Raw genomic sequence first — 11,900 nt, 5'->3', positions numbered from 1 at the left:
TGAGGAGCACCCGGAGGCTCCAGCTAGTCCAAAATGCGGCCGCGTGGGCGGTGTTGGGAGGGACTCGTCGCTCCCATGTAACACCGCTGCTGCGCGAGCTGCATTGGCTGCCGGTGGCCTTCCGGGTGCGCTTCAAGGTGCTGACCATCATCTTTAAAGCGCTCCATGGCATCGGACCTGGATATCTTCGAGACCGCCTTCTGCCGCAGATTACCTCCCATCGGCCTGTACGCTCCCACAGAGTGGGTCTCCTTAGGGTGCCGTCGGCCAGACAGTGCCGGCTGGCGACCCCAAGGGGGAGGGCCTTCTCTGTGGGAGCTCCCACCCTCTGGAATGAACTACCCCCAGAGATCAGGGTGATCCCTGATCTCCCTTCCTTCCGCCGCGCCCTTAAGACATGGTTATTCCAGCTTGCAGGACTGGCCTAGGGGAAAATTTTTAATGGGGGTTTTAAGGTAATTTTAAATTAACTAGACCAATTATTAATATTTGTTTTTAATTATGTTTTAATCTGTAGTTTTGGGATTTGCATTTTTATCTGGTTGTTAGCCGCCCTGAGTCCGCAAGGAGAAGGGCGGGATATAAATATAAACAATAAATAAATAAATAAATAAAAAAGATACAAAGAAGTTAACAGAAAAGAAATGTTAACAGTATTGTAAGAGAAATGGAAATAAAAATGAATTGTGTAAAGGAAAAAAATGTTGAGTTTGCAAACAAATCAGGGAAAGGATTGGCATATAAATTACGGAAAGGAAAGGAAAGGAAAGGAAAGGAGAAACTAATATTGAAATTACAAGAGAGAGATACCCTATTAATGGATATCCCATTAATATAAATGCTAAACAAAAATATTTCATCAATATTATTTCAACAATATTATTTCAACTTGTATAAAAGAAATAACATTTCTTTGGAAAAAATAAATGAATATTTAAAGAAATAAAATTTATTGAGGGTTACAGAGAAATAGAGACAGATCGTGAATGGACCTATAATTATAAGGAAAGTTTCTGAAGCTATAAGAAATATTAAACCAAGTAAGGCGGAAGGACCAGATGCATTATTAGGCTCTTATTAGAAATGTTCTGAGGATGAACTTTTACAAGTTTTATAAAAGGCAATGACATAATCTTACAGGGACAAAACATGCTAGAGAGTTGAAAAGTGCCAGTATAGCACTAATGCTTAAAGAGGGACAAGATCTGATTTTAACAAGAAACGATAAGACTATTGTTATTGAATAATGACAGCAAGTTGTGATTCTAGCTTATAGACTGAAAATAATTTTGCAAGAATTTATGCCTGTGGATCAGTGTGGCTTCTTACCTAAAAAGTTAGTTAAAGGACAATCTTAGAAATGTGCTGAACATTTTGGAATATTTGGAGCAACATAATGAAAAACAAAGCTATGTTGATCTTCTTGCATGCGGAGGCGGCCTTGGACATTTTGAATTGGGCTTTCTTGTTCAAAATTTGCAAGATACGGATTTTGGAGAGAATTTTATAAAATGGGTAAAATCAATTTACACTTCACGGAAAGCACAAATCATAAAAAAATGAACATGACAGGGATGCCCACTGTCTCCTCTCTCCTTTATTTTGGTTCTTGAAATACTGAACAGAGTTATAAAACAAGATGAGAGGATTGTGGGAGTAAAGATTAAAAAAAAAGCTTATAAGTTAAATTTTGCAGATGATTTTATGTTTGTTTTGGAAGATCCCTTAAAGGGAATTAAAACATTAGTGGGCAAATTCAAATAATTGTATGCATTAGCAGGTTTCAAGATTACAAGACAAACATGTTAACAAAAATAATAAAATGGAAAATCAAACAGAACTGATGAATAAAGCAGGTTTTAAAACCGAGAAGAATGTAAAATATCTGGGTTATCACCATGACAAATCAAACTGTGTTGTTTCAAAACAACTACATTATGGAATTAAGTTTAAAAAGACACGTTAACACCACAAAAACTACAACTGCCATTGCTGGGGAGAATTTCTGTGGTAGAAATAAATGTCTTAACTAGAATGGTATTCTTGTTTCAGAAAATATCTGTTTTGAAAACCAATGTACCATTTAAACAGTGGCAGAAGGATATATCTAAACTTGTGTGGCAGGGCAAAAAAACCCCACAAGTTAAATATAAGGTGTTAGAAGATGTAAAGGAAAGAGGAAGATTGGGCCTACTTGACTTGAAACTGTATCTTGCAGCTTGCTGTTTGGTTTGGATGAAAGAGTGGGTGCTATTGAGAAATAGAAGGACATGACCTGAAATTTGAGTGGCATGGATACTTGTCGTACGACAAAGTCAAGGTTAATGTGGATTTTAAAAATGGGATAGATACAAACTGAGGTAAAACACTTTTGTGGCTCTCATCACAAGACACATTTTATATGAAAAATATAATAGGCAAACATGAATGGCCAACTTACTGTGAGTTACTAGATTTTTTTCAATGGGGGGTATAAAATAAAATCAAGAGAAGAATTGGTGGCAGAGGGATCTAGTTGCTAATGGTTTTCCTATCTAGCCATGCTGGCTCAGGAATTCTGGGAGTTGAGGTCCACGAGTCATAAAAGAGCCAAGGTTGCCTACCCCTGTGACCTATCTACAGTTATTAGAAAAATTTAAAGTGGACCAAAGAATTTATGGTTTTGAACATTTTATGACTGAATTTGAAATAGAATTGTGTACAAATGATGAACATGTAATTGCTAAACATATTTTATTGAAATTTGAAACAGAAGAGCAAGTGGAAAAATGTATGGACTAAAATGTTGGTTATAATATACAGTATAGCTGGAACAGTGGGGAAAAATGTGGTTGAAAGGACTGAAATTTACATTGTTACAATCTTAAAGAGAATGTTTATAAAATGATTTACTACTAATATACATGAGAGAATTTGTCCAGAATGTGTAAAGGCACTTCATGTTTCTATTGGAAATGTGAACACCAAGAAGGGGCATTTTATCCTATTTGGTGGAGGTTTAAAAATAACTAGAAAAACTTGGATTCAAATACACACTCTGATTCAGAGGATTTTAAAGATTAATATAACATTGAGACCAAAAGGGGTTTTTTTTGGGGGGGGGGGGTGTTTGATAGAAAAAAGTCATAGAACTTTGTTTTTGTATATGACAATTGCAGTGAGATTATTATACGCACAAAGATGGGATGATTTGGCATCACCCACAATGGAGGAATGGTTGGTGAAGATGACAAAACTTGCTGAGATGGCTAAATTGACTTCTTCATTCAGGGAAAAGACAGTATCGATGTTTATTGCTGACTGAAAACCCCTTATGGACTTAGGGCAGGGGTAGGCAACCTTGGCTCTTTTATGACTCGTGGACTTCAACTCCCAGAATTCCTGAGCCAGTGCTGGCTCAGGAATTCTGGGAGTTGAAGTCCACGAGTCATAAAAGAGCCAAGGTTGCCTACCCCTGACTTAGGGTAAACTTAGGGTTTTATGGTTTTGATGATTAGATAGGGTAGATTATAAAAAGAAGAGAATTACATTGTAACCATAGAATACGGGGTAAATTTACAATTGTACTTAAAACTGCTTTGTAAAGAAAATCAGAAGCCATTTCTTTGGCGCTAAGTACTTCTGACATTCAGAGAACAATCAGTCAAATTACACGTACACCCACACATGTTTAAATCACAGTATCTCAACAAGCACTCTGCCACACTTATCAACTCCCTACCCATTTCCTTTCCTGGCATAGCATCAAAGCAGAAACTGAATTATCTGTCTAGGTGTTAACCAGTGGGAGGAGACAATGAATGCAGATACATGTCACATGTAGGAAATTGGGGAGACAAGAAAAACCCACTTAGCCAGAAATATGGACAGGTACAGACCTTCTGCAGAAAAAAATATATAGCAAAGTATCTTCTGTATGAGATGTTTTACTACAATAACCTCACTACAATAAAGATATTTTTCAGGACTCAGTAATCTGTGAGAGAGGAACTAAACTGTTTATGTTACTACATACTATATACACCTACTTGGAGTATTTCCTATAAGAATGAACAAAGTAGGGCTGAGACTATTGTGAATGGGGGAAAAGTAGAGCCATACTTGACCCTCTCACCCATTCACGTTCATCCACTTGCTCCTGCTAGTACAGCCATGCAAAAAGGACTACAAAAGGTACTAGCCTATTGCACCTCTGTGCTAGACACAGAGAGGAACACAGTACTAACTCAGTATGCATGTAATTCTTTCTCATCTGAGTTTACTTGATTAGCACTCAAAGAGAATGGTAGATCCCAAGAGTTGGACTACAACTAATATCAATCCCAACTTCAAGGAAGAAAAGATTACTGTAAAGAAGGGTCCCAGCAAGTTTCTTTTTAACCTCTACTTCTTCCTTGTTGGCCCTTCCTTCTGCTCATTCCAATAAACTACCTGTGCTTTACACAGGTACATTACAAATTACATTTCCATTAGAAATTGAAAAAACAAAGATAGGTGAAAAGATTTTAAGGAAAAGTTGAAAGAGTTGGCTACCTTTAGTATCTTAAAGAAGGAAATTTTAAAGGTTCCCATTGCCATTTTCAAGTATTTAAATGGCTATCCTGTAGTAAATGGAGCAATTTATTTCCAGTAGCCCCACAAGGTAAAGAATCAAATCAATCGATTCAAACAGCAAGGAGGGGGGGGAAATAGACTAAATATTATTGTGCAAGAACTGGACAATGAAAGAGACCCCTTTGAAGGCACTAGTCTTTTCTTCTTAAGGGGTTTTCTTTAAGGAGAGGTAGATTAGGGTAGATTATATGAATTTGAGCTCCGTCTGAGCTGAAGGCATGTACAGGGGCATTCGGTATACATGCACAATCCTAATCCATCTTTTGCTGCATGTTCAGTTCTATTTTTGTAACCCTTATCTTCCCAGCCCCAGACTTGGTTGTTTGCTTACCCCAGTCTGAGCCATGCCAAAAGGCCCGGGATTCATCCCGAGAAAGAGCACCTCCTTCTGGGAATGGCAATATTTACGTACATAGTCCTGATGGGGCTCCCAGGCATAATCCAAAGGGTTATAAACATACTGGACAGGATCAAGAAAGCTGAGAGCGTTCAGGCGGACTATCTGCTCTCGCTCAATGTGAAGAAACTGTTCAGCCAGTCCACCTTCTTCCAGAAAGTTCACGGGAGCCTCCCAGGAGTTCATTGGTGCTGGTCCACCTGGCACAGGAGAAAAGCAGCATCAGTTCCCGAGATGTATGTATGTATATAAATATACCTCTCTCTTTGAGGGAGACTGGGTGGTTCAGAAATGTGATAGATAGACAGATAGGCAAACAGACAGACGGTTAGATGGATGTAAATGATGATGTTATCCATTCAGTCCTGTCCGATTCTGGGTGATTCTATCGACCAGGTCTCTCCATATCTTGTGATCTTGCATAGATCAATCAATAGACAAACAGGCAGGCAGGCAGGCAGGCAGTCTGTGTATGCTAAGGTAAATCAGATATGAAGAAAGGAAAAAACCTGTTCATGAGTAAACCTAAGCCACACCTCATTCTCACTTTTGCTGTTTATTTCTGATGTTCTCCAACCTCCATACCTTAAACAGGGACTAGTTTATACATGTATAATGTCAACACTAACCGGGTTCCTGCTTAATTCATCTGCTGGCTGTAATTTTCCTTCTCCCCAAAATAAACGTGTAAACATTCTTTATACTAAAAGAGTGTGGAAAAAGCAAGACGGTGCACACAAAACGTCAACTCATTTTTCTCAGCATAATTTGAATGCAAATATTGCATTTGGACCTTAAGCTTGATTAAACCTCCTTAGAAGAAGCAGGATGCTAAGATAGTTGTGTTCACACAAGCCCACATGCTAATCATGGAAGACATGGCAGCGTAGACTGGTGCAAACCTTGGCCTGAAAAATATTTGTACTTTCTCAAGGAAAATGAATAAGGCACGGCAGACTTCAGATACAATTTTTATGGTGAACTTTTATTTTTTTCTTACCAGACTGATTCTTTTGCTGAAATGTCCGAAAGCATTTCTAATATCCCACTCTAATATTGCCTTTCTACAGCCAGCTTGTAGTGATAATGCAGCTTTTCTTACAGCCTTAGGAAGCACAGCTTGCTGAAATGAAAGAAAAAAAAAATCATAATGTAATTATGGAAACTATTTTGGTTCAGACACTTTAATCTATGCCCTAACTGAAAAATCTAAATTCACAAAAGCAATGTGGGTTACCCAGGAATTGCTAAACATGGGCTCTGATGATTTTGCTGTGATAAAAATGCTTTTTTTCCAAAGCCAGATAGATTATCAATTACAAAATTGAACATATTTTTCCTGCAAAATTCCAGTAGTTTGACATCCAAAAATTCAACAGGAGGCAGGTTCCCTCATAGCAGGAGAGCCTTCACCTGTTGAATTTCTGTTCACCATGTAGGCAGCAATTACCCGAGGGGAAAAAATTGGTTGCTTTCATTGGGCTTACATTCTCACTAAGACATCACAGAGACTGAGTGATACTAGGCCACTTTCCAACCATTTGAGGGTCTTGGCTATCCTACCAAAAAAAAAAAAAAATAGCAGCACTTGCAAAGCTGTTTAAGACCCAATGTCACTACAGGTAGTCCTTGACTTACAACCTCAACTGAGCCTCAAATTTTTGTTGCTAAGTGAGACATTTGTTAAGTGAATTTTGCCCCATTTTGCGACTTTTCTTGCCACAGCTGTTAAGTGAATCACTGCAGTTGTTACGTTAGTAACATGACTGTTAAGTGAGTCTGGCTCCCCCATTGACTTTGCTTGTCAGAAGGCCGCACAAGATGATCACGTGACCCCGGGACTCTACAACTGTCATAAATATGAACCAGTTGCCAAGCGCCTGAATTTTGATCACGTGACCCTGGGGATGCTGCAACGGTTGTAAGTGTGAAAAATAGTTATAAGTCACTTTTTTCAGTGCTGTTGTAACTCTGAACTGTGACTAAATGAACTGTTGTAAGTCTACCTGTACAGGCAGTCCTTGATTTACAGTCATTCATTTAGCAATCATTCGGAGTTACAATGGCACTGCAAAATGTGACTTACAACCGTTCCTTAAACTTACTGACCATCGCATCATCCCCACAGATATTGCAAACCGGCTTTGCTTAACAGGAGAAGCCAGATTTACTTCACTAATAACTGCATGCTTAACAACTGTGGCAAAAAAGGACTTAAAATTGTGTGCAACTCACTTAACAACCACATTACTTAGCAGTGGAAATTCTGGTCCCAGTTGAAATCTTAAGGTGAGGACTGTCTGTATTTTTAAAACGAAAATGAAAAAAAAAAATCCAGTGTTTAAGATTAGATCCTGCTTTGTGCACAAGGACCAGGCCAAACACCCTCCTAATTCCCCCCCCTTGCTTAGCTATATCTTAACCCATTCCCCCTTAATCACCACCACTCAGGGAGGGGTTCAAATTCTGCCCCCTTCCCTTCCTTTCAATCCATCAAAGCACCCCCTTCCTCATGTCACACCTTGATCCATGGCAGCTCGCTCTTAACGGCTTGATTTCTTCCACCGCTGAGCGGGTGGGCAATTTCTATCACAGCTCCACTTATAAGTGAACCAGGGAAGGCCTCCAAATATATTCCTCCACCGGGAACGTGCCTTTTATTGCCTTTTTTATTACCATAATTAGTAAAGCATTCACTCAAGATACAAAACATTACTGTAAATAACCTATAAAGGCTTGGTGCTGTGATTAAAGACAGACAGCCACCTCCCAACATGTGCTCACTTGCTGTCCTGAAAAAAGATAAAATAAAATTCAAGAGCCGCACTTCAACGGGAGAATATTTATTCAGCAAAGGCACTTCAGTGGCTGATTACTCAGAAGGTGCACTAAGTGGGGCATGGAGACGTCATGCCTCGGTCTTACCCTCCAAAATAACCTCAAATCTGAATTTAGAAAGATCTCATTTAGCATCTTAAGAGACTGGGCCTTCAATCTCTGAAAAGCAACTCAATCAGTCAATCTGAACTGAGCTGGAAGGGACCTTGGAGGTCTTCAAGCCTAACCCCCGCTCAAGCAGGAGACCCTGTACCATTTCAGACAGGTGGCTGTCCAATCTCCTCTTAAAAACCTCCAGTGATGAAGCACCCACAACTTCTGAAGGCAAGCTGTTCCACTGGTTAATTGTCCTCACTGTTAGGAAGTTTCTCCTTGATTCCAAGTTGCTTCTCTCCTTGGTTAGTTTCCATCCACTGTTTCTTGTCCTACCTTCTGGTGCCTTGGAAAATAAGTTGACTCCTTCCTCTTTGTGGCAGCCTCTCAAATACTGGAATACTTCTATTACATCACCTCTAGTCCTTCTTTTCTCTAGGCTAGCCATACCCAATTCTTGCAATGAATTGAAAACTCAGGAATATTGGCAATGACACAAACATAACTCATCTGACATAAAACTGTATTAAGCCTTAAATCCATGAATGCGTTTAGCCCCCTCTTGGAAGAGGTGCAAACTTCAGCAAAAGCTCCTTGGCACAGCACAGTTAGCCTGACAAAACAAGGATCAAAACTATTGAGAAAATTTAATTGTGTAAACTGTTTAATAAGGCACAGAAAGAGGTTCACAGCTCATCTAAAATTAGGCAAAAGGGCTGTCCTTACAAAGGAGCTCCAGTCAGGGGGCTACCATCAAAAAGATCCTCCCTCCCCATTTCCTCATGATTTTGAGATACAACAGGATCTAAAAGCAGATTATAAACTACAGAAGCAGTGTAGAGAAGTTGCAAGCCCCCATCCCTAAGTTTACTCTCACCACTGTCAGTTCCGGCATTCAAAAATTACATGTTTATTTTCTCTATGTAAGTGTAGTTATTATACATTTGATGCAGCACAGCCTCCTATATTAAGCACAGATCCATTCCGCCCTGTGATCTTTCTCTTCTGTGGCATTCTGTGACAGGTTCCTTTAAGACTCTGTCTGCAATTTTAGCACCACTCTGTTTTTTTAATTTCATACTCCAGTGTAACTATTGGAGATTTCTTTTTACATTCTTACTCCTCTTAATGTTCGGTTTTAATTGTAATCTGAAATAACAATTTGATTCTAACAAGAGGAGGGCTGACCACCTCTCTAGTCTTGTTACCAAGCTAGAGAATTTATTTACTTTTTCACATGTTTTTTCTATTTGCTAGTAAAGCAGCTAGGCTGTGGAATCTGGATGGGAAGGAGGCAGTGGTAGGATTCAAATATCTGAACAACCAGTTCTCTATGTGGATGCCGCTTCAGGAAGTCCATTCTGGGCCTGGGCAACAAAAAATTAGCTACCGGTTCTGCCGAACTGGTGCAAACTGGCTGAATCCCACCACTGGAAGGCCAGAGTGTGAACATTCAAAGGGCTTTTAGAAGTAGACATGTGAAAATTCCCATCTTCCAGGCTTGTCATTACAGACATGTTTGTATCAGAAGTATCAATATTTTGGATATAGTGACCGCACACCATTATTTATTTTTATGTTACAACCGGCAAGCTGAATTGGCCCCAGAAACAAAGGTGCAAACTCACTGTGCCAGATTGAAGCTTTGTGCACATGTAATCCGGGGTTTTATCAACAATCAAGAGGAAAAGAAACTTGTAGTTAATTCAGAAAGTTCTGCTGCAGTCTATGCTTTTCCATCGTGCACCATCACAGATATTTTCTATAGTTCAAAGATGGGAGGGAGAGAGAACAGTGAGTAGCCAGAATCAGTCTACTTTTTCCTGCCAAACGAAAATGGGGCCTCCGTCTCTTGGCCTATTTCAAACCCTCAAAAGAAACTTTGTCTCATAAAATGCTACGGCTGCTGAGAGATTTCACTACCCTGCCAATTGTACAGAGTGTAAATCTACGAAGCTCTGGACATTAACAGCCTGAGAACTCCATGCTCCCAAAGTACAAATTAACAACTTCCCATTTGGCCATCAGTGGCATCCCAGGGTGTGAGAGTGCTTAACAAGTGATTTGGGAGGAAAAAAAGTGAGGAAGTCAAGGGAATCCTACAAATCGTAATTTACAGACGGCAGTTCCTCAGCAGGCAGGCAGAACTATCCTAGCCATGAATGTCTAGGGTACAACTTTATTTGTCCTTCTGAAGAAAAAGTACTCTTAGAAAAACGTACACCCTCCGTCCGTGGGATGGAGATGGAATGCAGAATTGGAAAGAAACTGTGGCCATTTTGGCCATGTTGTATTGGGGAACTGAAACAAATGCCCTCCAAAGACTACTAAATATTACCAAAAGAGAATATAAACCTGTCAAAGCACCTTCTCTTTTTCATACTCACTAGAGAATTACATTCCACAAGGGATACACCCTCTTGAGAGAGTCCATTGTGTCAGGGGTTTGCTATGAGAAGGACCCTAATACAATTTCTGTTAATACTAGGCCTTAATTTTGGAATTAACTTCCTGTTTAGTTGTAATTGGTGCTGAGCCATGGAAGCTTCCAGGGGCAATTTGCCCAGCCCTACATTTCTGCTACTGTGCCATCTATTTGCTATTGATGTTTTTGTTCCATAGTTTTGTGCGATCGAATTTTAGCTGTTTTGTGTTTTTGAAGATGTGGGAATTGGGGAAGCAACGTACTACAAGATGGCAATTTTACGGAGGTTGCCGCAAAGTTATTTTATTGAAATGTGTTTTAATTCATGGCTTCCCTTGCTTTGGGATTGTTTTTAATAAGTGAAAAGTTGTATACCTTTGATAAATTAAACAAAAACCTTATTAGATGTAACACTATGCAAAATAATGTGCTCTGTGAGTTTCCATCAGTTGCTTCAATCAGGGGGGCTCCTGCCTGTTGATTTATTGTAGAATAACAAGATTATTTGAAGAAATCAACAAAGGATTCTGACGTAATATTTTCATAATGGGAACAATAAGAAATGGTTTTGTCTCCAAATGAAGCACAGCATGCTAACTAAGATGGCAGCTTCTTTTCATATATACAGATCAGGCCAATATTGTATACTGCTTGTGGGAACAATCAATAGCTGGTTTCATCCTGTTTGGTATCTATCTGCACACACAACAGCTACATTGGCTGAAAATTATAGTAGTTGAAGAGTCCACACATCTGGAGAACATCTGATCGGCTTTTTATTTTTTTGCACCTGTGTCTTATTGTTGGACTTTGTGCATCTAGCATTTTAAAAGCCCAAATTCTTCCAAATGGGATTTGAAGATATTGGAAGCTAAACTAAAAGAATCAAGGTAATTCCTCTTGAACGTTGCTTTTCTGGCAACTTCTGCAGGGATCACCCCCAAAGAGGAGCAGCTACATATGGAGACAACCCCAGGGGACAGCCTTTGAAGTGACATAGCAGCCCAAAGACTTCAGGAGATATTTCATTCATGCTAACATAGTTTGGAAAGCATCCCTTTCAAATACTTTATCTGGTCTCATTGCACAATTGGTTTACAATTCTCATTTTCATGCACATGTGCACTGTTTCAACATAGCTGTGCCTTTTCTCATTGTGTCCGCGTAGGCTTGACTGCGTTCTGATATTCTAGGATAGCAAGACAGCTTCAGGATGAAAAACAATCTTTAGAGGCAAACAGAATGGGAAACAGTGCCAGAATTCAGAATTTTCTAAGCCAGTGTTTCTAAAGGCAATGAGATCTGCAGAATCAAAATTAATTTTCATATACTGAAAATATTTGCAAAAATTTAATATCATTATTCTATTATTTTTATTTGTTAAAAAGGGGGGTTTCATGAAAAATATATTATGTCATATCTAAACGGTTTAATATTGTTATTTTTAATGATTCAATAAACTTTCTAAAAATACATCAATTTTATTTTTAATAAAATTGATGTATTTATATAATATAAAAATATAACCCATAC

General features: G+C 39.0%; 1 protein-coding gene across 2 annotated transcripts in view; it reads right to left on the bottom strand.

Moving 5' to 3' along the window:
- The window catches only part of SMUG1 (single-strand-selective monofunctional uracil-DNA glycosylase 1), a 12,117-nt gene extending 6,080 nt beyond the window's left edge, over positions 1-6,037 (bottom strand). Inside the window, exons 1-2 of one of the 2 annotated variants that reach the window (XM_015818267.1) lie at positions 6,012-6,037; positions 4,946-5,211 (exon numbers count right to left, since the gene is read on the bottom strand). In XM_015818267.1, the coding sequence (XP_015673753.1) occupies positions 4,946-5,197 (252 nt within the window). In that variant the 5' untranslated portion in view covers positions 5,198-5,211; positions 6,012-6,037. Of the gene's footprint in view, positions 1-4,945; positions 5,298-6,011 lie in introns of those variants that run through there. The other variant, XM_015818266.1, reaches the window with a different exon arrangement.
- Between the last annotated feature and the right edge of the window lie 5,863 nt (positions 6,038-11,900).

Source organism: Protobothrops mucrosquamatus, unplaced genomic scaffold, assembly GCF_001527695.2.
Source record: "Protobothrops mucrosquamatus isolate PMUCROS unplaced genomic scaffold, P.Mucros_1.0 scaffold710, whole genome shotgun sequence".
Classification (NCBI taxonomy): domain Eukaryota; kingdom Metazoa; phylum Chordata; class Lepidosauria; order Squamata; family Viperidae; genus Protobothrops; species Protobothrops mucrosquamatus.
This window is presented reverse-complemented; position numbering and strand designations above follow the sequence as displayed.